At 39.4% G+C, this 26,634-nt stretch overlaps 2 protein-coding genes and 1 pseudogene across 4 annotated transcripts in view; 1 reads left to right on the top strand and 2 right to left on the bottom strand.

The window, feature by feature from the left end:
• Positions 1–9,493, top strand: part of LOC122993357 — a 37,600-nt gene extending 28,107 nt beyond the window's left edge. For 2 of the 3 annotated variants that reach the window (XM_044367472.1, XM_044367473.1), the window contains 14 exons: positions 456–617; positions 3,070–3,232; positions 3,341–3,528; positions 3,612–3,704; positions 3,852–4,056; positions 4,629–4,816; positions 4,955–5,052; positions 6,882–7,066; positions 7,168–7,367; positions 7,517–7,685; positions 7,823–7,932; positions 8,063–8,188; positions 8,760–8,886; positions 9,048–9,493. In XM_044367472.1, coding sequence (XP_044223407.1) covers positions 456–617; positions 3,070–3,232; positions 3,341–3,528; positions 3,612–3,704; positions 3,852–4,056; positions 4,629–4,816; positions 4,955–5,052; positions 6,882–7,066; positions 7,168–7,367; positions 7,517–7,685; positions 7,823–7,932; positions 8,063–8,188; positions 8,760–8,886; positions 9,048–9,058 — 2,025 coding nt within the window. In that variant the 3' untranslated portion in view covers positions 9,059–9,493. Of the gene's footprint in view, positions 1–455; positions 618–3,069; positions 3,233–3,311; positions 3,529–3,611; positions 3,705–3,851; positions 4,057–4,628; positions 4,817–4,954; positions 5,053–6,881; positions 7,067–7,167; positions 7,368–7,516; positions 7,686–7,822; positions 7,933–8,062; positions 8,189–8,759; positions 8,887–9,047 lie in introns of those variants that run through there. The other variant, XM_044367474.1, reaches the window with a different exon arrangement.
• Positions 9,494–9,516: 23 nt separating this feature from the next.
• LOC122993358 lies at positions 9,517–13,631 on the bottom strand (annotated as a pseudogene).
• Positions 13,632–15,026: 1,395 nt separating this feature from the next.
• asip2b (agouti signaling protein, nonagouti homolog (mouse) 2b) lies at positions 15,027–25,999 on the bottom strand. Its single transcript, XM_044367234.1, has 4 exons — positions 25,796–25,999; positions 25,581–25,700; positions 17,103–17,176; positions 15,027–15,950 (listed from the first exon to the last, which is right to left on the bottom strand). Exons 1-4 carry the CDS (start codon positions 25,971–25,973, stop codon positions 15,783–15,785), a joined length of 540 nt encoding a protein of 179 aa, XP_044223169.1. The 5' UTR covers positions 25,974–25,999; the 3' UTR covers positions 15,027–15,782.
• Positions 26,000–26,634: the final 635 nt, after the last annotated feature.

Below are 26,634 nucleotides of genomic sequence, written 5' to 3'. Positions count from 1 at the left end.
CTGTCCTTTTTTTGTTTTTTTTCTTCTTTAACTTGTCACACTCACCAGTTTGCTGATTTATTTCTTAACTGGTAATTCGTACACCCATAAATGTGTCACTATACATGAGTGATGCTGTGTCTGTCTGTTGGTTGCACTGCATGCTGGCGTAGTCTCTAGCTTTATGTGCCTGTGGGGAGTACTCAGCGTGACTCAGAGAATAAAATGTAACAGCATCTGGTCATATTTGTTATACCTAATCAGTAGCCCGCCTTAGTCTGAGAGGCTTCAAGTTAAACTATCTACCAGTGTTAGCAAAAAATCTGAAAATTACTGATCTAGTTACTGTTATAAACACATTTTAATTACATGTAACACAGGGAGGATTCAGACATTTCTTTTTTAACTTGATAAGAGTTTAAATAAATTTCTTCTGTATGTTAAAAAACCATCACTTTCCCTGATGATCTGTTCAGACTCTGTCGTGGTCAGGATCCCACAGATTGAACTCAGGAGACAAGCTGTTTTACACACAGTCTCGCCTGTCGGTGACAGGACGGCCCCATCAGTGCAGCCTCACCCTCGCCCTGACCAACTCCTCTACCACTCAGGGCACCAACATGTCTCTCTTCTCTGAGGTAAACAACAAGAAAGATCCCTTGGTGTTCATTCAACAATAATATGTCTTAGTTAAGTTGATTGTCAAATGTTTAAAAGAAAACCTCTTAGTGAATTCAGTGAAACAGGGAACATGTCAACAGATTGTCAGTGATGACGTACATGTAATGGTTTAATTTAGTTATGTGTAAGTCATGTCCCTTTTTTATATTATTGGATACAGATTTTCTTTTTCTACCAGTAATGGAATTACTGGTAGCACTTTATTGTTGTACATTGGATTAACTGCCATCTCTGTTTGTGTGCTCTTTTTTTTTGGAGAATATTTTTAAATTATTTTTTAAACATAAATAGACATGGGACAAAGAAAAAAAGGACTTATCAAAGTAAACAAATACAATACAGCCTGAACCATATCATATTATCCCCTTAACCTCACCTACACCCACCCTACCCCAGACTCCTCCAGGCAAAACATTACAAAATACTCGTAACAAACAGTAAGAGTTCATAACACATTAACATTTCATACTAAGAATTCATATCAGAGAGTAATCAACTATCATAGAAACACAAGACAAGAAAAGAAAGACAAAGGAAAAGAAGACAAAAAACAAAACAAAGCAAAACAAAACAAACAAACAAACAAACAAACAAAAAACTCAAAACATATACATATATATAACCATGTACATATGTGCATACACACTGAAAATACAATATTGCTCCCAGAATGATGCATTTCTGCAAGCGTAACTCCTGTTTCTTCCCTTCTGAGAAACTGTACTAAGGGATCCCATATTTCCTTAAATGCCTCCTGTTTGTTTGGCTGTATGTATGTGATTTTTTTCTAATGCCATTTCAAATGTATTACTTATCTCTATTGGATCAAACATAATATTCCCTTTACTATCTTCAATACAGTGAATAGCACTATCTTGTTGCTGCTGTTTAATACACCAAGCTAGAAGTTTTCCATGTATTTCCTTTCATTCTATAAAGAAGTAATTTCTGTTGTATCTCTGCGCTGTCTCCTAAATTTTGATATCATTTTTGTTCAACAAGATTTATTTTAGAGTCTAAGGTTGTGATGTCCCTATTGATTTCCCTAGAATTTGTATTAATGTAGCTCATGATCTGTCCTCTAATAACTGCTTTAAAGGCCTCACATCTAGTGGTTGTGGAGGTTTCAGTGATATTCATTAGAAAAAACAAGTCTATTTGTTTCCCAAGAAATTCTATCAATGAGAGCTCCAGGAGTCACTTTAACTGAAATCGCCATTTTGGAGGGTCACAAATTAATTTAGAGTCTATGTAAGTCAAGGAAATACAGGCATGATCTGATATGATAATACTATTGCACTGGCAATTTTCTATTTTAGATATTAGCTGGGCAGAGATTAAGAAATAATCAATACACAAGTACGTATGATATCTATTTGAATAACAATAATTAAAATAATAATAAATAATAGGTTAATTAAAGTCTAATACCCTCCATAAATCTATTAAATGGAGTTCATCCATAAACTGAATAATTGTCTTTCTTTTGTTAATATATGAATGATCAACTTCTGTTGAACGATCTTTAGCTGGGTCTAAAGTACAATTGACGTCTCCTGCAATAATATTCTGTCCAGAAAGACTGGAAACTGTAAGGAATAACTTGGCATAAAATCCAGGATCATCATTATTTGGGCCATAAACATTTATCAGATTCAGTTTATCATCTTTAATTGTGCCTTGAACTACCAAAAATCTACCTCCTGGGTCTTTGATTACATTCTAGATCTGAAACATTTATGAATAAGTATAATGACCCCTCTTGACGGGGAGGAAAATTATAAGAAAAAACCTGTCCTGGCCATCTCTTACTAATTAGAGACATCTCCTGTTTTAATCTGTTCATGATCTGTTTGATCTTAGTTAATTTCCTCAGACCTCTACAGTTCCATGAAAGAAGGGAAACTTTACTCGACTTTATAATTAATCAACCAAACTTAAGGATCTTGTCCTTGAGAGAGACATTTTATAATTTTGAGAGAAGCATACTACAAAATTAAATCCAAAATATATAACCCTTAACAAAACCCATTAAGTCCCTTAATATATCCATTCCCCTCAGACAATATACCCCCCCCCTCCAATCGCACAACTTACGCAACAGCAGATACACCCCTGAGCGGTTCTCACTCTTGGAATTAGTCTCGTAACTCTTGCTGGCTAGAAAAGGTTATCCCAATTACCCTTTAACTGAGATGTCTCTTAAACCTCATATGATAAAGAACCCCTCGCAGGAAAATTAATAAAAGAAAAGAAAGAAAAAAAGAAGGACAAAAAAGTATATAAGCTGTAAAAAATATTTATTGGCACTCCTTAATCTCCAGAGTTAGGGTCTAGGGAATTCTTTTGCATCAGTGAGGGTCCTCATAAATATATAAGTACAAACATGTGTATGTATACACTCAACAGTCTAGGATGGGTAATTGGAGTGTGGAGGTGGGTGGCAGTGCCCTGTCTTGGCCCCGGGGATCTGGTCTCCAGGTGCAGGCCAGACTGGACCGCAGAGAGAAGATTTGGCTGAATGGCACAGTGGAGGGAAGATGTCTTCAGACCACGGCAGGCTACAAGAACGGTAAATACAGAATCATGTCTGGAAACGCTCACAAAAGTACCCCAAAATATTAAAACTAAGATTAAACAAGAATAAAAAGACATTTTTTACGCATCTGTTTATGTGCAGGCTCAGGCCTGAACGAGGATGTTACTGTGTTGGCATGTGTGGGAACAAATCACGGTTTAAAGCTGGATGTGCAGAAAAGAGACGGCAGCAACAAACCTGAAACTTTGGGCAGCATGTCTGTGGGAACTGCCAATCACAGGCTGATGCTGAGAGCAAGTGGCTGTTTGGAGAGTCTTACTGCGGTGGAGGTATCACCAACAGCAAAAAAGTATATATTTCAACTACCATACAGTATGAAGCCTTGAAGAACTGTATGTTGTTGTTTTCACAGGCACGTGTTCACTATTTAAGCTCCCAGATACGGAGGAAGCTGTTGGAAAGAATCAAGACAATACAGAATCTCCTCACTGAATTCAGACGACAGGTAACCACATCACACACACACTAGGATACTCAGTGTAAACAGATGCTGCAGTGGTTTAGACTTAGCCGCAAATTTAGGGCTCTAATCTGGGTTTCATTATGCAGTTTGTAACGAGCTGACAGCTTCTCTTCTCCGCATTCCTTCCAGTCCAGAGACAGTGCGTTGCTCCAGGAGCTGAGCGCTGTGCCTCTTCATGTTTCCCAGCGAGCGGAGGCTCTCTTGGGGCAGAGAGACAGAGGTTTGTCGGCTCTGTGGCAGAACAGCCCCCTTCGTCGCATCTGGACCGACAGCCTGCCTCGCTTTCTCGGGCTGCTGCAGCACACCTCGCTGCTGGGACAACAGGAGCTGAGGAGTGAGTCTAGAGAGATGACGCTAACCAGTGATGTCAGCCAAATGACAGCTCACAGTTTGTGTTATTGAAAAAAAAACCCAAAGGAGTATCTTTTGTTGCTCTCATATCTGGTTAACACCACCATTCCCCCTTTGATCAAATTTGGTTCTTTATCTTGTAAAAAGTCTAAATTTACATACTTATAATCTATAACAGGCACAGAATGGTGCGCTGTGGTTGTGTATAAACAGCAGATTTAGTTGCTTTAAATTTAGTAATGCCCTTTAGTTCTTGAGTCACGACCGTACAGCCGGTCCCTGCCTTTCCTCACAGGCAGAAATCTAATTTCTTTGAGAAACTCTGAATCATAAACTAATCCTCTCTTCCTTTACGTCATTATCTGAAGCATGAAAATAATCTTTTCTGTTTTCCATCATTACTTATGTTTTCTTCTTACATGATCACCAAAATTTTGTTTTGTCAGGGTACTCTGACCCCTGAGCTCCTCATCATTTTATTTCCTCAGTGATGTGAGAAAGGAAAATGTATTGCTGTTCCCTTTATTTTCAGTGCTCTCTCTGCTCCTTCCGCAGGGCCCTTGGCCACTCTGGCAGGTGTGTACCAGGATGTGAGGGGCCAGAGGCTGGACGCTCTGTGGAGGGAGGCTGTGTCGTTGTGGACTGACCGGCTGGTGGAGGTCCTGCCTACTCTGTTAGAAAACCCTCAGCTGAGGCCGCTGGCTCAGACCAGTGTGGCCACGCTCAGCGTCGCCCTGGATGTTGTGAGAAACCTGCACTCTGTCTTTTTGTTGAAGTGATTCCTAGTTTAGCTCATTCAAAGCGTTATGTAGATATTTTTAGAGTGAGTGTGATTGTATTTGATCAGAGTGCATTAATGGTTGATGTTTTTTTGTAATTAGGCAGGCCAGCACACTTACCACTGGGTTGAAAGCAGGTTGGCAGTGGCTCTGTCAGGAGTCAGGAAACGATTGGCCTCTGTCTACAAATACTCCCCCAGGTACTGCACATGTCTGAGACCTTTATGCGGGACCCCCTAAAAACTTGGTATTTCACCCAGGGGCGGTGCCTTACGTCCTGCGTCACACAGAGTGTTACGTGCCTGATGCACGTTCCTATCGACTCACATTGGGTCGTCTTGTCACGTTTTGGATAAACAAGGGAGACTTTCAGTTTCGAAATAATAATAATCTCAGTTTAAAAATAATAATAAACAAATTATAGAACACAAGTAGTATATTCTGTATGCATTTATGCATCAAATAAACTGATCAATATTGTATGCATGTATTGTTCAGTCTAGTTTGCTCATTTTCAAGCTTTAGAAGTAAAACTAGCCAAAAAACTTTGCCATTCAGTCCAATGTCTCATTTTCATCAAACCAAAATAATTCAGGATTTTTGTTCTGCATTCTTACAAAGGTGCATGCAGGTTATCATTAGCCTACAATAAAACTAAGTACAATTTATTTTCATCATCCCCCAGGTCACAGACCAAACACACCCTACCTTCCTCACTTACCTACTTCCATTGCCAGGGGTAGGATACCTCGTCTCAGGTGGACATAGCATAGGTTTCCACACCAAAAGGTTTCTGTTCTATCTATTTGAGGATCCTCAGCATGGAAAGATTTGGAAACTCCTCACCAAACTACATTTCAGTTGGTGCAATCACCAGAGGCAGTGCATGTTGCTCATAATTTGGATATATTAGTGTCTGTCAAAACATATCAATAAAAGTAACTATGGACCCTATCTTACATCCAGATGCTCAGCCCATATGGGTGTACAAGGCACAAACAAGAATTGTGTCTATGTACACAGATGTGAGACCAAATGTACAAATTATAGGAATACTTTAATAGAATATTGTGTATTATTCAGTGTTGTTTGTCTGATTAACCCCCCTCTCCCCAAGACCCCCCATATTTCACACCCTACCTGTATGAAGATTTCACTTTGTGTGTGTGAGTGTGTAAGCACATGTATATCTCTCTCTCTCATGCTGCTGCAGAATTTCACCCATCTGTGAGAGACTAAACAACAATACAATCCATTAATTGAATGAAAAAAAGTGAAGGCAAAAAGGCAGGTGGTCTGTGTGTATACATAAAGGTGAATTCACATTCCTATAGTCTTTTTCTTGGCACAGTGTTTTAGTAACAGCTGGCTAACGTTAGCTCGCCAGTAAATTTCATACAGTATTGTCATGACACACACACATGACATTCTAATGTTAGCATGACTGGGTAGTGCAAATTAAAAGTAGTAACCTACATTATTTGTACAAAACTAACATAACTCACCCTCATTGTGGAAAACTCATGAATGTGCATTCAAAGCAAGACGGTCATGGAGCTCACTGAAGCATGCACTGCTATGTCCTGCAAAACCACCTGCACCCGGGTGAAATGCCAAGTTTTTAGGGAGTCCCACCTCTCTGCACCCTTCCTTTCATAAAATCACTTAAGGGGTTAAAGAGAGGATATATTCTTCATTATGTTATAATATGACAGTCCCACCCAGTAACAACCAAGTCAGAACATGTTTTTTAGATGTCAAGGTTACATATAACTGTTGTTTGAACAGATTTTAAGTGATTTTTATCTCTTTTTGAAGCAGCTCCAAACTACATCATTGGCATGTTCCTGAAACAAAGGTTAAATGTAACCCAGACAAATTAATTTAGCTCCGTGAACACTGATTTGACCTCAAGCTTCAAGGTTTTGCATTTGCTGTTAAATCGCCCAAATGTTGAGCCAGAGCAAAACAGATGTAAAGAAATGATTCCAATAAGATATTCTGAACCGAGTGGTCTTGGTTTTTCCAGTGAGTGTTCAGTGACTGTGTCAGTGCCGCTGCCAACACTCCCCCGGTCCAGGCTGGCCGAGGCTGGACTGGTAGAGATCCTTTTAGAAGACTGGCTCCTGAGGCCCCTGCAGACCCTCGCCTCTATCAGACCCACAGCTGAACTTTACCGCCTCAAGAGGAAGATCATGGATAGCCCCTTCATGCGTAAGAAAGACTCGCATTATGTTTGTTAACAATAATAAAGGACAATAATTTTACATTCTGACCCTTTTTTCTGTCTTTGTTGTTCTGTCTCTCTCCATAAGACCAAGCTCTGTTGGTGGCAGATCAGTTTGTAGTGACGTTTGATGGAAACCTGTATGAGCTCCCAGCATCATGTCCACTTCTTCTCGCCCAAGACATCAGCGCGGACCCCTCATTCACACTGCTGCTCAGTTCAGACTCGCAGAACTTCCTCCTGCTGGGAATGAATAACAGCACCATCAACATTCAGCACAATGGACAGGTATTTGTGACTGCTGGTAACCCTGGTGACCCTGATTGCCTGTATGTGTGAGAAAAGCTATCACAGCAGTTTCGTTTGAACGCCTTCTTGCAAGGTATCTGAAAAATTACAAAAAGATTAAAGGAAAAAAAAAAATCTTTGTCTCACAGGTAAAAGCCAACTGCAACACCGCTGTAATGCACACTTTTCACAGTGACAGTGGAGTGGCTGTCAGAAGAGGATCAAACGTTGTGCAGGTGTCCAATCACAATGGAGTGTCCTTGTCATGTGACTTAACGCTAGAGTTGTGCAGTTTTACTCTTGATGGATGGTTGCACGGTAAGAAAACTAAAGATTCAGTATGATTTATGAATCCATGGTCATAATTCCTGATCTTTATTATTGTTAGCTTCATGATCTTAAAGAATATTTTAATGTCCATGCTCCACCGAAGATACATGTTTTTCTGTACACAGGCACATCCACTGGTCTGTTGGGGTCCAATGACAATGAAGCAGGGAATGATTTTCCATTACCTGATGGATCTCAAGCTGAAAACTTGGAGGATTTTTTCTACAGCTGGCAGGTAAGCTGGCAGTGTTTGTATACTGAGCACAGAGGAAAATCCTAAACTCTGGAGTCTATAAATGTCTACACATTCATGTCAGTGTCTGACAGTTCTCCACTGCAGTTTGACCATTTGTCTTCGTCTTCAGATGAAACCTGAGTGTATTAAACCTCCAGCTACAGCAGAGCGCCTCTCAAAAGTAGCTGTGAGCCCAGTGACCTGTGACTTCCTGTTCTCCTCTCCTGATTCTCCACTGAGCTCCTGCTTCAGGGTGGTGAGTGTAAAAGCAGAGCTGACATGCATGACCAGTTTCTTACCCAGCATGAACTTAGATTACAAGATTAATTAAGTGTAAGGTAAATCACTGAAAACAATTGTCTGGCACATTGCCCACCAGACAGCCCCCCCCACCACCACCACCACCACAGACACACACACACACACCCTGTTGACCTCTAATGGACCTTTACATGATTAACGGCCAAGATAAAGACATTCATTAACTGGACATGTTCAAGTTCAAACATGGTACAACAGGCATGATCAACTGTACTTATTCACTCGTAGTACAGATGAAGGAACGATTATTCAGTGGAAAAATGTGCAAATATGATTTAATAGTCCTCAAAGGAAATGCTGCAAAATAAATGTGTATATTGTTATCTAAAGGAAATTGAACTAAATTTGAATTATGTCTATTAACACAAACTCAGGATTTGATGAAATAAGTATGTTCTGTCTTGTCCACTAAACGTGAAAATGTAGCTCATTTTTAGGCTGACACATGGCACTGTTTGTGATGGATTGTGAGCTGCATTTTTATAGCAGGGTGTCTGTGCCATCAGGTGGATCCTGGTCAGTTCTTGGTGGTGTGTGAGTTGAGCTCCTCCAGAGCCCCTTGCAGATTAGCATCTGCTTTTGTACATCTCTGCCAGCAGAACTACATACCACTGGAGGTCCCTGTCCAGTGCTGTAAGTTGAAGTGAAATATAACCAAGATGTGCATGATTAGATTCCCACTGTGTCCAATCAATAATACTGTGCTGTCAGGATGTGGCAGATGTTTTAAATTTATAAATCCAAAAAATTGATTTTGCATTTTTTTTTTACCCTCATTTTTCTTTTTCTTTCAGTGAAAGTATGAAGGATGGACGAGCTTGTGAAGAGCAAAGATGAGAGACTTATGACCTCTGTTAGCTGCTAAAACAGACATATTTACACTCTTATACCACTGGTTGTGCTACATTACTTATATCATTACATTTTATATTACATTTTGTACCCCACTGTATAGTTACACATGTTATTATACCTCCTGTAATGTACTATACACTGTTCTTGTGCCAATAATGTGAATAAGAACTTACTAACTATAGCATCTAGTTTATTATTAATCATAAGGCTTCTTTTTGTATTTTCTGTGATGTGTAGTACAAACACTGAAGATTATTGGTGACTGACTTTAGTGCAACCACAGTAACTTCTCCTCACAGCCGAACTTTCACCATGAAGAGATCAACAAATATTTTTATACAGTTTGATAAAGTACATTTATTAAATTGTACCATTGTATGTTAAATGTGGAACATGTTCCACTAGTTATTGCCTGATTATTTTGTTCCCTGGAAGATGGGTATGTAATTGTGTATCTTGGACTTCTGTCTCTGTGTGACACACTCAGCGATCCAGATGATGTTGCGACCTTCCTGCTCCTTCAGTTTGATGTAGGAGTAAAATACTCCGAAGTGGAACTGCTGCATGAAAGCAAGCGTGTTCAGCTTCACCTGAGAAAAGATAAGAGATGAAGAGTTGAAGCCACTCAGACAGGCAGAAAGGCAGTTAAATGAACACATATACACATTAATCACACTGAGAATATCACTTTCCTGTAGTTTCTTATTATGGGTGTACTATTTGTTGTTTCAGCTCAGCAAGTTCCCGTTGGTAAAAAAAATACTGACAGTATAAATTCTTTTTAGGTTCCCAGATTGTTACCCCTCAATCCAACTTCACATATTGTTCCCTTGTACCTACATGTATGTATTGCTATGTACTGTACTGGTACACCATTAGTACAAAAAATTAAACTGTAAATTGTGCATAATGAAGCTTTGCGTTGCAGGCTGTAATCTAAAGCGTTACCCACATTCTTCACATTGTCAATTAAACCAGGACTGACACATACTGCCTGTACTTATAAAACTGAATTTTGAATCTCCTCAAGAATCAGAAGTGTGAAATGTGTTTGTTTGATCCAAATATTTTTAGAGGAATCACCTGGAGGCAACATCATTCCATGGGTTACTATGCTTTTTCTTAGGAGCATTAAAGTTATATTACCTCCTGTTCAAAGAATCTGTCCTCCAGAGTCTTAAAATCTGATCCCGGTTCAGGGTCATCAAAAATGATTTTATAGTCCTGCAGGGAGATTTAGGTTAAGGTTAAACACATGTCTGATTAAAGGTTATTGCAGTAAGAACACAGCAGCTTTCATAATGGAGCCCTTACAGTACAGATGAGGTCAGACTCACCGGGTAACAGTCGGCCACAGCTTTGACCTGTTCGTGGTCTTCTGCTTTTGTCAGCAGTAGCAGCCCTTCAGGGTAAAGTTTGCCACATGATGGATACAGCGCGCTCCTGTCTGCACCACTGAGATCTGTCCCGAAGGAGTTCATAGTGATTGTGAAGGCTCGTCTGTCTGCCTCAAACTGCAACAGATGCACATACGTGGAGTATTTACAGCAAAACCAGTCTCATACAGTATGTGAGGCTTCAGTGAAACCAGACAATATAGTGGAAATGATCACAGTACCTCCAGGAGAGGACACATTATATCCTTTGTGGCACCACCAGTGTTCTTACAGAAAGAGTGGAAAGACTCTAAATATGCCTGAAAAGAAAAAAACCCCATAAAGATCAAATCTCATTAAAAAGAGAATGTGCAGTTAACATGTTTGACAGTAGTAATCCCCAGAGCTTATATGTACACACACACATCCTCAGAAACAGACATCATGATAAATTACAGTAGTCATGACATCTTCTGTCACCTTATGCAGTTTGTTTCTCAGGATCTCAGCTTCCATCTCATCCAAGTTGGACTCAGATACAGCATCCTGGAAAAACGGAGCTATGACACAGATAACACAGTGGGCATCAGTTTGGTTATTAGTGTGCAGTTTATATAATTTTTTATCCAATAAAGCTTCCTCATCACTTCAGTATGGTAGCCTATTTCTGCCAGGAAAAGAAAAAAAATATAGATAACATGATAAAAGTAGTCATGGTAAGTCAAATTCTGACTTAATGTAATAATATTTAATGTTGGTCCACTACCTTCCTCAGACTGAAATATCTCAACAGCTATTGTATGAATTGCCATGACAACCATTCATAATCTGACATTCATAGTCATTAATTCCTTAAACTGGCACCTACATTACCCACAATGCAACTCGACCTCAGGTGTGTTTTGCCAGTAGCAACTAATATGGCCTTGAGCTGCTAGACTCAAGCAGAGATGAGCTTCTCACTTCTTTCTAACACCACATCAAACAGTCTTCAGCCCCAAAGGAAATTGCTGATTTCACACAGCTTCCTCTGGAGCCACAAACGCTTTATATAACCTTTTCAACCAAATACCTGCAAAACTAATGACATTCCTGTCAGCCTCTGCTAAAATGTCAGTCTCAAAGTGTGATGGTTTAACATGCTAACAGTATTGTCATAGTTTGCATGCTGACAATACAATTTAACTCAAAGCACTTCTGTGCCTAAATGAAGCCTCACAGAGCTGCTAGCATGGCTGTAGAGTCTTAACCTTGTTTGTATTTAATGTCTAACTTTTCACTGTTTTTTTTTTCTTTTCCTGGTGAAAATGAGCTTCTGTACTCCAAAGAGATTTCAAAGGTGTTTCCTCTCCACTGTTTAGAAAAAATATATACTGTAATGTTAGATAGAGAATTCATTTCCATAGTAACCTGATTTTATTATCTCTGGTGATGTTAAAAACTTTGTAATGTATGTCTGCTCCAGCTTGTAAAGCCAAACAAACCACTGAAAGGGCATTGATAGTGTGTGTCTTTGGGAATGAGACACAGATTATTTGATGAGTCTACCTAGCGGTGTGTCAACCAGGATAGCTGAGTAGAGTTCAGTCGGTGTGCGGGCGATGCCCACTGCTGCCATTTGGTCGAAAGCTCCCAGTGGGTGACACCGCGGGAGCAGCTCTGCCACATCCCTCTGTTTCAGGGCCCCGGTGATCAGCATCACCACATTGTCGATCATGTAGCTGTAGCTATGGCAACACAGAGAACACAGTGAATGGATGTCCCTTCTGTTATATCCTTCTCATTAAGGACACATTTTCTCATAAATACGCCTTTCTTTTTAAAAACTGTGAAACTGGAAGCACATAGAGAAGGTTCAATGAAAGGAGGGTTGTCTTTGAATGTAATGGACTGTATTATAGGCTTTGTTGTGGTTTCTTTGGGGAGTGCTTTTATCTAAGGATTATCCTTTTTAGTAGCGTATTTCAATCAGTACAAGTATTGGATAAATAAAAAAAGGGGCATCCTCACAAAATGTATCTCTGTACCTAATCCATTGTTCTTTTTTTGGAGAGAAACATATTGAATGAATAGAGAACTACAGGAAGTAAGTAATGTGTGTATTTGCTCATCTTGTGCCTGTGGTATTATTTATGATAAAGCAAATGTCATGTCATAGCGTACGTTATATAGTCAAGAAAGGTGGAGAGCGGCGGTAGGGCGTTGGAGCGAAGGCAGCTGAATTCAGTCACCAGGTTCTCCCTCAGCTTGCTGTCCACCAGAGACACAGTCAGGTCGTCTTCAGTCGAGGACAGCAGTTTGCCATAGTCTGTACTCTGTAGGTGCAGCTTCATGTCTGAAGAGAGGAGAGAAGAAGAGGGACCTAAAGGTTCTGCACTCAACCCACATCACATTGTAATTCTGCTCTCAAATTTTCCACACTTGCTTCCTGTTAGGTTGCCTTTACCAAAAATCAGGAAGAGGTGAATCATAGCACAGTGTTTAATTTGGCTATAGTGTTGCTATTTTCTGACCAGCTTGTTCAACACAGCAACATTAGACAGAGAAACAGTGAACAGTTTAACACACAGTAAAAATATGCAATTTTGGATTCTGTTTTTCAGTAAATTGTCTTGAAGACTCTCTGCAAGAACCATTTCCATACTAAGACAACCAGTGAGTGAACTTAAACATCTCATTGGTCTTCATCTTTACTGACTCGCACTTTGTGTCTTTCTCAGAAAGGAATGCCTGCTTCCTGGAGAGAAAATTCAGATTATCTCCTTGGTGAAATGGGATCCAGGTGAAGAAACTGGGTGGATAAGATGATCCCTGTTGGTACTCTTCTGCAGCTACTTATAAGACACACTCACACACACATGTACAAACACAAGAAATACAAGTCTATAGCTGGAGGTGTAATACATTTCTGGGAAGACTTGCACAAAACTAAAATGTACCCAAGACAATGTACAGTGGGTTATATTATTCTTACCATCGAGTGTGTCACACTGGGCCAGATTGTGATAGTCAGTGCCAGTGAGAATCCCAGCCTTCATTCCTCTAACCAGACCCTCTAGATAGCCATGATCCACATTGAAACTGAGCTCCGCACACACTGCCATGATGCTAAATGGGTTGTCAACAAGACTGGCTGCAGATGAAGTGATGTTTCCCCCGTGCAAATGTGCCTTTCTTTGTTGTTTTTTTTACAGTAACTTCTCTATTATTCTGTCTCTGACTAACATTCATGCAGTTATTTTCCCTTCCTCCTTGACACCAAAAAATTCCATAGCTGCCCTAAAAGTCTTTGCTGTCTCAGTTCCTGCTCTCAAGTCATTCGTTCTGACTATACAAGTTAATCACTCATATATTTTGGTACTAATAATACTACTAATACTACTGCCCAGAGAAATAAATGCCTTTTGAAGAAACAGTGTAACTATATGAATCAAAAATATATGGCCTTTGGTTGCACATCATACACAAGAGGAGGAATGAAGCCGACCTTCCTACAAGACTAATTCTCTGTTTTAAGAATCAGCTTCACTGCTCTTCCTTCATGCAAGTACACATTTTTTCAGCAGAATCCAAACCAGTGTATTTATATATATTTTGTCATTTGTGAGCATGTGCCAACTCAGGCAGCAGAAGACACATCAGGTGGTTCATTGAAGGAAGTAGATAACATGTTTGCTATTTATAATATTCTTTAGAGACACATTTATGTTCCAGATAATCACTGACCTTTCCTTGTGTCTTCCTCCTTGTAGGCACGTGACTATTTTGATTTAAGCACTTTGCCTTACATAATCACACTCTGTGCATGGCCCATCTGTGTTCAGCTCTATGAACTTACATAGATTAGTCCATCATAGATACATAACTCGAATGTTATTTAGGCCCTTTTCAGTAACTCTCCTCTGTCTTCATCTCCTCCGTGCTCATGGGTTTTGAAGACATACTTTTGCAGCTATCTGAACATATGATGAGCTCTATGAAATAGATTATCATTCAAAACATAACAGCTACTGTTGCATTATGTCAGAGGTGCATATTTTTGCTATCATATACCCTTCCCTCTCTTCATTTTCTATCAGGGGAGGAGCAAACCATTTCCCAGACAAAGTAATACAGTACCACAGACTGCCTGAATAGGATTTAAGAGATGCAAAACTGCTTTATTTTTTCATTTAAAACAAACTTAACATCAATTGTGTCTATGCATGTCCCTCCTGGTTACACACTAGGCCCCCTACACATTTTAATTATCTCTGCTTTCCACTTAATCACTCCGGAAAAGAATACAAAGCAGGTTTAGTCTCAGTTTATAAGATAGCCGCCACAAGATAGCTGCCAGCAAACAGTTTTTTGAGGGGGGGGGGGGGGGGGGGCGTTCTCTTGATCCCTTGTCTCATATTTCTTAAATGAAACATGGTATCCTCCCATAAATCCACACATAAACAACATTCTTAAACAACATTTAAGCATGTTGACATTAAGGATTCCACATTAAAATAAACTCTGAATGCCAAGAACCAGAACAAAAACACAAAGATGATATAGGCTTACAACATATTTATTCAATAGCAAAAATATAAACTAACTTTACTCATAACTTCACACATGAATAATTGATAATTCCATATTTGTTCTCCGGGGCATGATCAACCGGTACATAGGAGCAGAAAAATCTGTTTTTTAACTGTTGATGACCCAAAACAGATGATTGTTACATTTTACAGATTACATTTAATCTGTAAGGCAGTGAATTTCAAAAAAGAAATTAATGTTCCCGTATAAAACCAGTTTAACATGGCAGGAGAGCAGTAATAACAAAGATATAACAAGCAGCAACGGTGCAGGAAATGCCCGAGCCACAACACACAGTTTACACATGATTGTCTACTACGATCAGCACATCAAAAAACATGTCACTCGTCCTTTGTTACATCTGCATTCTTTATGTTGGGTATTTGGACATTTCTGATGTTTTTTATATATATTCATGTATCAGAAGACTGTAAACCTTCATGGCTTCCCTCCTTCATCCATATTTCCCCCTCTAACACTGAGCTGATAAAGCTATAGACAACAGAAAGAATTGAGACCTCTGTTTTTAATTATTTTCAAGATGTTTCTAGTTTACTCTGCACCGTCATAATATTCTGTGAACTGCACCTGTGCTGTAACAGAGGCAAACCCACAGGCCAGAGCGCACTGCATGTATGTATAGGTGTGTGCATATATATATGTATCACTGCGTATGTCCAGTATGCTGCTTGTGTATGTGTATGCATATGTGTGTGTGTGCTCCATCTACGTCCTCTTTAAGCACAGGGGGTTCATCCTCCAGCAGTGGCAGATTGTGTTGAAGAGTCGACAGCGGCAGGAGGCGCAGGGGTCGCAGCATGGCACATGAGAGGAGCAGCTCTCCATCAAGCGGCTGCAGCGGCGCGCAGGGGTCATGAGCTCTGACTTGTGTCTCTGAAACAACACAAAAAGAGATTTGCAGAAACTGTCATGAAATGTCTCACAACTAAATGGAAAGGTAATGAAAATACTCCTTCACTGGTGCGTTGTGACAGGCTCATGTTGTGTGGAAATGCATTGTTTAAACCCAAAAAACTAAACTTTAAAGCTGCACTAATCAATAATGTAATGTGAAAAGGGTCTCTTGCAGTGATGAACCCACAGAGAATTATCACCTGACTGCAGTATTTTGAAAGCTCATTATCTTACTTTCAAGGCCAGCTGTTTTAATTCAGTCTCACTGCTCAGTTTTGTTTCCAGATGCAGCAGCCAGCTATTCTTAGCAAAACAAGCTCTAAAAAAATCTCACTGTACACTACCTTAATGGCAGACAGATTAAGTTAGTGACTAGCTGTTGAGCAGAGCAGGAATCATAATCAAGTAATATTAAATTTACGAAATGATTGCAACAATATTCCAACTCTGTATGAGAGCAGCAGGTGAGCAAACTGTGAGTCAGACATCAGACACACATCAGACATCAAAGCTACTCTAAGTCTTCAAATCTTATTAATGGAGCAATAATTTCCTAAATGACCACCAGCACACTTATTAGAGGGTCTGAATTTAGCGGTTGAGACCATAATGACTCATTGAAAAAAATTATTGAATTAGTTTTTCTAGACAGCCTCAAGTTGTGGTAGTTGACGCTTGGCCACAGCCACTACGTGTAGAATTTCATAGCATCTGTCAACTTATTATTATGGTATTAGTATTTGTTTCTTGACAATGAGACAATTATGATAGAAATTGGTACACTCTGTATGTTGCTTTCCGCCCATTCAACTCATTGTCAGGTCGTTGTGGGACGCACATTGCTGAAGGTAAATAAGTGTGTTTTTAACTTTGAAGCTCTTCAAGAGGAAAAGTTGAGGGAACATTTGGATTAAAACTCACCAATGCAGACAAATGCACACACATGCAACAAATCCAAGATTTCCACTGCCAGCTGCTCTCACAGTTTACACTCAAACACAGCCTTGAGTCAAACACTTGAAGCATTTATGAACATGCTGTACTGAAAAGTTAGTGACAATGACAGACTGAAAAAGACAGGGACAATTTGTGGCATAAAATGACAATTTGAAAAGAATTATAAAAACTTACTGGAATGTGACTTTCCTGTGGTGTAGAAATCTTCCGTCTTGCAAATAGTCGCCTTGTCTTCCCTTGGCTCCAAACTAGAGTTGGAAATAACAAAAGTATCACTGTTTAGTCTCAATACACATTCAATAAATACATCTTTCTCAAGTTAATCTCTGCACTTTTTCAGTGAAGAGGTGAATTGAGTTTCCATGGCCAAGAAACAAAAAAACCTCCCCACACTCTCTTGAGAGCTATATTCCTGTCACGCATGGAGGGGAAGCAACAATGCAGCTTCTTGTTTATTTTCCTGCCTTTGTTCTGTCAGGGCAACACTTAGTTATGAACATGATTTGACTAAGAAGGAAAGTAAATGTATTAAATCCACTAATAGTGAGCTAAAACGTGAATTCCAAGGTGCAGCTCATTGGATTAGATCAACTCTGCTGACAGCTTTGAGTCTGAACCTTATTACTAGGTTCTTTTGTGAGGCTTCAATAGAATATTTGACTACTGAGGCATCTGTCTCAATAGCTACTTCTCAAGGTATTCCCAGGCAGGTGGGATATATTGTCCCTCCAGGGTGTTTGGGGTCTGCCCCAGGGTCTCCTTCCAGGCGGATGTGCCTGTAATACCTCCACAGGTAGGTGTCCAGGATTAATCCTGATTAAATGTCAGAACTACTTACACTCATTCCTTTCAATGATAAGGAGCAGTTCTACTCAGAGCTCCTATCAGATGTTCAAGATCTTCACCTTGCCATCTACAAGAAATACCACCGCATTATGGGGAAGGGGTTTGTGTGTCCCTGTGACCCTGGGAACAGTAATGCCACATGCAGTTGCTCCTGGTAGGGTCTCCAAAGGTCAATAAGAGAGATTCAAGGATCCCTATGAATCAACCACTGATGGACAGATTAACATCACATGAAATAAGGAAAGCGGGGCCCCCTGCTGGGGGCGCTGGTAGCTGGGCCAGTCCAAAAATACAACACTAAGGTTTTTCACCATGGGCTCACCACCCAGAGGGAGGGAAGTAATAGTTTGCTTCACTGCCAGCTTGGTGGGGAGCAAATGCAGAGGACTTGGCATGCCAAACCCCTTTTACTCAAACTGGGTTTTGATAAGTGGAATTCATTGCACAGTAGATGCATAAACATTTTCCTATGAGCAAGCAAAAAAAAAACCCCCAAAAAAACAAAGACTCTGACTTGACAATTTGGACGTTCTTGCATGTAGAGGCCCTTTGTCAGTAATAATAACTTTATTTATAAAGCACCTTTCAAAAACAAAGTTACAAAGTGCTTTACAATGAAAACAGATAATAAAAGTAAACAAGATCCAAAACTTAAGATATAAACAAGATAAAATAATTTAAATAGTTACAACAAATGCCATCAGTTAAAAAAACCCATAAGATAAAAGTGAGTCTTAAGAGGGGATTTAAAGGAGGATACTGAGTGTGCCTGCCTGAGATCTCCAGGCAGGGAGTTCCACAGCTGAGGAGCCCAAACAGCAAAGACCGAGTCACCTTTAGTGACAAGTCGAAATTTTGGAACCAGTTTTAGGGCCCTGCTGGAGGATCTCAGGCAGTGATCAGGTTCAGGCTAATAGGAAGTTAGCACATCACAGATATAGGCAGGTGCCTGACCATTCAAGACTTTAAAAACAAGCAGTAAAATCTTAAAGTCAGTTCTAAAACTCACAGGTAACTAGGGAAGGGCAACGAGGATTGGTGTAATGTGGTTGCTTCTCTTAGTACGTGTTAAAAGCCTGGCAGCAGCGTTTTGTATCAACTGCAGTCTTTCAATGTTTTGCCTGCTGATACCAGAATAAAGTGCATTGCAATAGTCAAGTCTGGAGGAGATAAAAGCTTGGATGACCTTTTCTAAATTTGCAGAGGAAAGAAATGACCTGATCTTGGTTTGCTGTCTCAGTTGGGCAAAGCAGGACTGCAACACTTTGGTCACCTGAGCATCAAAAAACAACTCTGAGTCAAAAATAACACCTAGGTTGTGGGTCTCTTTTCAAACATTATTAGATAAGGCACCCAGACTAGAGGAGACATTGTTAACACTGCTACTGCTGGGGCCAGAGGGGTGACTATAATCATTTCTGATTTGGAGCCATTCAACTGCAGAAAATGGAATGGAACCAGGTACCAGGCTTTAACCAGACATACAGTTAGGTGTCATCAGCATAGCAATGGAAATTGATGTCATGTATATGCATGATTTGCCCCAGGGGTAGTATGTATATAGTGAATAAGAGGGGACCCAAAATAGACCCCTGGAGAACCCCACAAAAGAGAGGAGCACAAGGAGAGGAGGCATCTCCAAGCATTACAGAGACAGACCTGTAGGACAGATAAAAGATGAACCAATGCAGAACCACATCACTGATACCAACATAGTTCTTTGGATGGCCGATTAAAATATTATGGTCCACTGTGTCAAAGGCTGAGCTGAGGTCAAGGAGAATTAAAATGGAGTACAGGCCTGTTTCAATTGCAAGCAGTAAGTCATTTGTGGCCTTGACCAGAGCAGTCTCTGGTGTGTGGGTAGTGGAAACCAGATTGGAAATTCAAAAATTTCTTTTCATAAGAGAGATCACTTAAGTGGAGACTTTTCTTAAATTGTCTATAAAAATGGCACCTTTGAGATGGGTCTAAAATTATTTAAAACAGATAGATCTAGAGAGGCCTTCTTTAAAAGGGGGTAAACAGTGGCATGTTTAAAATAGGAGGGGAAAATACCAGTAGACAGAGAGCAGTTAACAATGGCTAAAATGTCTGGGCCAACTGACTGAAATATAGCTTTTAAAAACCAAGTGGGAATGCAGTCTGAAGGACAGGTGGATGACTCTGAAAGTTCAACAGTGTGTTCCAGGGTTGAGAGAGAGATTTAACTGGGTTAATGTTGAAGGTGGGCAGGAGTCAACATCGAACTTTGAATTCAGAGATTCTTCACATCTCTCTCAGGAAGATTCAACTGGCTGGATAAGTGGCAGACCAATCAAAGAATTTACGGTTTTAAAAAGGATTCTGGGATTATGACCCTATTTAGCTATCAGTTCAGAAAAATAGATGTTCCTTGCTTCTTTGATTGTACACTGATAATTGAATATTAGATCTTTTAGAGGAGCAAGGGAGACACTGAGTTTATCCCTTTTCCATTTCTGACTTCTTGCATTGTCTCTTTAAAATCCTTAATTCTTCATTCACCCATCGCAGAGAGGAAGGTTTCAGCTTTTTATATCTGACTGGAGCCACAGAATCTAAATTATTGTAGAGGAGCTGTTAAAACCACTGACAAGGATCCTCTACAGTGAGGCCATGTTGTTCACTGGTATTAGAAAAAGGGGTTTGAGGCAGTAAAAGCTTGACAGAAGTAAGGAAAAGAGAGTGAATTTAGGGGGGTGAGAGCAAATCAATGTGGTGAGTTTGGGGTTAGGAGAGAGGGATGGAGTTCATATCATCCACACAGAAACCATGGGAGAGCACAAGGTCGAGTGGGTGCCCTTTGTCATGGCTGGGGTGTTCCACATATTAGGACAAATAAAAGAATCTAAAAGTTTGATAAAATCAGAAGCAACAAACATGGATATTAAAACCACCAAGAACAATAACTCTGTCATGTTGTAACATAATGACTGATCAAAGGTCTGAAAGGTCTGAAAATTCCTGAATAAAACCAGAAGTAAGTTTAGGGGGTCTGTGGATTAAAACACATAAAATGGACAATTTATTCTTTGAAATAAAACTAAGATTCTCAAAAATAGCCAAGCAAGACTGTAGAAAAACTAAAATCATCATTTCTGTGTATTATTGCAAGGCCTCCCACTCAGCTTGTCATTCTTGGCTAGTGGAAAAATAAATTCTCTGGATGTGGAGGGGCTGGGTGACTCAGTGAGAGGGACATATTCATCAGGATTTATCCAGAACTCAGTCATGTTGGTCATGATAAAATCATAGACAGATTAAGGACTTATTAGCAGTGATCTTACATTGGATTAACAGAACTGAGCTGATTCAACAGCAGGAATTAAAAAAGTGGTTTTAACTGTGATGAAATTATTTCTGTGTGGACTTTGAGAAAACTTTGGTATTGCATATTGCCTTTCAGTGATCATAACAGGAATGAATGAATTGGGGGAAAAAACAGCACCAGCAGGACCTGCATTGTCTGGGACAGGGCACAGAGCCAGGATACTGGGCAGGGTCTTGCTGGGAAAACCATCAATTGAGGCTAAAAGCAATAAAGTTAATAAAATTACAAATCAATTTTCCTGTTCCTTTCCCGTTAGGATGCAACCCATCATATTTAAACAAGTCCCACTTGGTCCAGAAGGAACCAAAATGATTAATGAAACCAAGTCCAGTAGTAGTAGACAAATTTTGTATCTACAGGTGCAAACTAAAAAGACGGCTAAAACATTCAGAGCTCTTGGTCATAGTGTGAGTGGGACCAAACAGCGCACACCTCCTCCGCAGGCTTTCAACTGTGGAGGCTGGATACTCAAGTTCATAATGAAACTTAATGGACTGCCTGGACATGACCTCATTAGTGCCAAAGTAAACAATTACTCTGTCATCGGGTGGCTTGACCTTTGCAAGGCCTCCACTGAGTAAGAACAGTGGGTGAGTCTGTTCTTTCTTGGCTTCTGGGGATAAAAAGATGTTTGTTAAGGTTTTGGTTAAGTCCAACTTTATGTAACTACGGGAAAGACTTTAACAGTATATCAAATATTACTAGTGAGACAGTGGTACAATTGTCTTTATTGTGTTCTTGGGAACTGTCCTTTAACCTCTCTCTCTGTATCATTTGTCACCATGTTGGCAGGAAAATGTATCAATTATTGACTATCCCTATCTCTCCTCCATCCCAGCAAGAATCAGAGAGACAGTAACAGAGAGTCTTTGTTTTCTTCAACGGGGGGAAAAAATGGCTCATGCCTGTCATATAAATTTGAAATCCATTTTTCAGTATGTTAAAAGGGTTACATTTCAAGTTGACAGCTCTGCTGTCCATATTTTTCGGGATGATGTTATGCACAACTTTCTACTGATGTATCCATGTGTTAGTTAGTTACCGAGCAACAAGGCACATGTATGGTTTTTTTTACCCAAAAAATGACAATGAACAAAGCAAAAGTGATTAATAACAAAATTGGTCCCAAAAAGAGGTCAATAAAACTGAACTGTATTCAAAATACATCAAACAAACTGTGTAACTTAGCCAACCTCAACAAACTGACCTAACTCAATGACACATGAGGGGAACATACAGTATGTATACTGGCTGGCCAAACAATTTAACAGATACAAGGAACGGACAAATCACAATAACTAAGTTAACTACAAATAAACACTAAACAGGCAGTTTGCTGACAACTCAATACAACTGTATAAATTAACAACAAACTTCCATTAACAAGAGAGAAATTGGCTGAGAAATGTACAGACAAGAAAAGAACACCCTCTCCCCAAACCTCCCTGGGTGCGGCAGGCATTTGGTTCAGTCATGGGTCCAGCTGCAGCCATTTAACACTGCCTGTTGCATCAGTCACATCTTAATACAACCTAAAGAGGAGGAGGCCACATTCCAGTCCCAGCAGCAAGGTAATTCAAAGAGAAAATGATATTAATGCAACTTAAAACAGAAAGTAAGTGTTGACAATATAAAATTAACTAGATGTTCATTTAGAAGTTGTGTATGTCAAAAAATGCTAATAAATTTAATGCAAAATCAAACTGTGTTGATTGTTTTTTACTATGAAAATGATCTGTAACTGAATGTAAATCTGAATGAGAGAAAAGCCTGCTGATGCGGCCACCACACACTAGCTGCGTGTCTCTATAGACAACGTCGATTTGTCTGTCCACCATTTCTGGTCCAGACGGAGATATCTCAACAACTATTAGATGGATTGCCATGAAATTTTTGTAATGATATTCATGATCCCCAGAGGATGAAACCTACTGACCTCAACGATTCCCTGAATTTTCCCCTTCCGCCTCCATAAGGTTGACATTTGTGGTTTTGAGAGAAATGTCTCCATAACTGTTGGATGGATTACCATGAAATTTAGAACAGATATATCCATTGTGCCCAGAGTATGAATTTTAATAATTTTGGTCATCAGTTAAAAATGTTTTATTAGTCAAACACTTTGGTGTATCTATTATGTAAAGGGTTTATGACTGCACTCTTACAAATGCTTTAACATTGTAAAACTTTATGTTGTAAAACTAATGTAAGAGGTGAAGAAAATGAGTGATTTTCACAACTCATGTCGTTAGACATAAATTAAAGGTGTAAATACTATGATAATGGAGCATGACAGTTAATTCTTGACTTCTTTATCTAACAGCCGTGGTTACTGTCTTTTGAAATAATTCTTACTGACAGACAGCTGAGACATTGTTGTTAATCTGCAGATTTATTTTTCTTGGTTTAACTGAAGGAGGATTTACACAATGGTCTCCAGCTTGAGCTGAAGACAGCTCCAAACATTTTGAATGGATCGTGACTAATCAAGGGTTTTGTTTTGTACATCAACAATGCCAAGTAGTGCAAAGAACAGTATGTGGGATACAATAAGTAGAGTGTGTTTCTTTTTTTGCACCAAACCAGATCTACATCTGTACAAGACGACATGATTTACTATAATGTTTGCTTTGAAGTGTGTTGATATGTTTCCATAAACATATGGAGTTAGGTCAATATCTGAGAGTTATGGAGTTCTTTTTTCTATTTTTTCTTCTTCTTTACAAAAATAGAAATACCACAAGTTTGTCAGTGATCCAATGGAAATCAGAATTATTTGGCTCTGCACCTCCTCTTTGCTGGCCTGTGTGACTTTTTGGACTATCAATAAAACCATCTTCATCAAACACACCTACATCTACACACCTCAGACACCGGCACCTTCAACACACTCACCCTTGTGCCATAATGTGTCTTTTACAACCTGGATGCAATGCAAGTTCACAAAGGTTACAAATCAAAAATCTTCCTCCTTGGCTCCAATTTCTTTCCTTCTGCCTCATGCCTCTGCCTTCCCTTTCAACCCAGCTCAACACCTTTGGGCTAATCTTTGACCAGATGTTAAGACTTTATCTGTTATTGTCAGAAAATTCTTTCATCCAGCTTGATGATGTTTCATGCCTCTCCTCCCGCTGATACTGAGGCTCTCGCCCACATTTTGATCTCTGAATTGATGGATATCTCTAATTATCTATTAGAAATATAGAATTTTCTGGGGAACTGCCTCATCAAATAGCAATGAAACACTTTTTCCCTCATGTTCTCCCATCTTGTTCATTTTTAAATCCCTCACCAAATTGTGTTTTGTGCACTTTTTCCTCTCCTTTCTTCTGATATAATGTATCTTAAAGCCCCTGACAGAAAACCACAAGCTCAATCACACAGACCAAAGTTCAAACTTCATTAAAAAGTAACATAACACCAAGCGCAAAGCTCTGTTTCACTGACCACTTCTGGATGATTTTTATGATTTGTCAGCTGGCCAGATACACATCCCCATAGCCCCAGGTCTACTAGATGTTTAAATAAGCAATGTGTTTGCCGTATAAACTTTATGAGGTGAGATATGTCAGTGTTTTGTTTACAGCTTGTTCTGCCTCCGCTAATTAGCCAAAAAAAAAAAAAAAAATGAATGTAGTAAACCTGCATTCATTTATGTTTTTGGCTCCTTGCCACTGGAAGTGAGCCCAAACAAGACAGAGTTACAAAACAAGTAGCAAGACACAATAGCAAAAAGTTAACACAGCATGATGCCGTTAAAAGTTTGTTTACATCAACATTGTTTACAGCAGTAAAACAGGCTTAATATACAACACAATGTATTTTTTGTCATTAAGTCAAGTTATACTTGTTGGTGTATTGCTCTTGCAATTCTCAGAGACAACAAACTCAACAAAGCTGCCCAACACTCAGGATTAAAAGATTTGGTTGATTTTTCAGTTGTCTTTCTATAATTTGCTTCAAAACGTTTAAACTGTAAATTATACCTTATATATTTGAGTGTTGGTTTGACACAGTGATATGAAAGATGTGTTAAAAGACAAAGGTAACATTTCAATTAGAAGATGTTAGATTCTGCAAATGTAGTTACCTCATGCTGTGATCAAACCAATTTATACAGCCTGTAGTGAAAGCTATGGACAGGGAACCAATAGATTTCAACAGCCATTTTTTCATTTAAAGTCTTAAAAGAAACTCTTAAAAGGAAAGTGTTGACTTGAGTTGAGGCATTTTTGAGAGGTAGGTAATCAATATTCTACAGGATCAGTCTGTAATATCCACATATTTATATATATTTAATCCCGTCATTCCTTCAAACTGCAGCATATTCAAGTGACGATGTAGCCTTTTACAGGTTCACATCACAGCAAAAATAAGAAAAGGAAAAAAAAAAGAAAATAAAGAAAATCAGCCTGAATTTCTTCATAAATATCATAAAATGGTTGAATCCTCACCTGTGTTATTCTCAGTCTTCCTCATATCTTTCTTCGTGTCCTCTGCCCAGGACAGCGGGAAGGCGAGCAAGAAGAAGCACAACAAGTGTTTGGCCGTTATCTTCTTCATGATGATGAGACCTGTGGATGACATTCATAAAATAAATCCGGGACTGTCACAGGCTATGGAGAAAAAATGTATATATACATATATATATTATCCGCGACTCACGTACTTCTTCTCCTGTAAATGTTCACTTCAGCTCCCTCAGGTGCTTTGCTGGATGTGAGGAGGTAACTGCCTGCAGCACGCGCCGCCCCCACGTTACGAGCTCGAGACACTGCAGGAGATGAAGCATATAAAACATACTTTATTAATCCCGAGGGAAATTCAAGTGTCACAACAGCACACATCACACACGACAATAGAATAAAATAAAATAGTTAAATAGTTGAATAGAAAAGGTTGCTATCATATATTGTGCAGTATTATATATGTATAGTACATAATAAAATGAGAGTAGTGAGATAGATAAAAAGAGTAGTTATTATGAATTGTAATAATTATATAATTAACAAGAGTATAATTATTATTATTATGCGATGTGCAATGGAAACATTGTTGTAATTATTATACATTGTGCACAATTCTTAGCCAGTTATGAGTTATTTGTGAGAAGAGGGAAGCTCAGGGCGGAAAGCTTTCAGCCTAATGCTGCTGCACACAGAGGGGAGGAGTTGTAGAGTTTGATGGCCGCCGGCAGAAATACCCTCCTGTGTCGCACATTTGGGGGAGATCAGTCTGTTGCTGAAGGTGTTCTTCTTTTTAATTAACAAGCCCGTCGTTTGGGGGATGGGAGGTGTTTATTTAAGATGCCCAACAGCTTGGTTAGCATCCTCCCGAACGACGGTTGCCCTAGCAACAGACAACAAATCAGTCTCGAGGGTAGGAAATGAGTCAGTGCCAGCCATGGATGTATTATAAGAGCTTTTATAATACATCCACGGTGCCAACAAATTTAATAAAGACAGCTTAATTTTAATCATTCTTCAAATCTGCCTCTTGCACGTCCCC

Source organism: Thunnus albacares, chromosome 12, assembly GCF_914725855.1.
Source record: "Thunnus albacares chromosome 12, fThuAlb1.1, whole genome shotgun sequence".
NCBI lineage: Eukaryota > Metazoa > Chordata > Actinopteri > Scombriformes > Scombridae > Thunnus > Thunnus albacares.
This window is presented reverse-complemented; position numbering and strand designations above follow the sequence as displayed.

Excerpts from the sequence above, each read along its gene's own strand:
- asip2b (XM_044367234.1), bottom strand. The coding sequence starts at position 25,973 with ATGTGTGCTGTTGTGACACTTGAATTTCCCTCGGGATTAATAAAGTAT. Across the intron at positions 25,701-25,795 it reads GAACATTTACAGGAGAAGAA|GTCTCATCATCATGAAGAAG; the intron begins GTACGTGAGTCG and ends TGTCATCCACAG. Across the intron at positions 15,951-17,102 it reads CACAGGAAAGTCACATTCCA|AGACACAAGTCAGAGCTCAT; the intron begins GTAAGTTTTTAT and ends GTGTTGTTTCAG.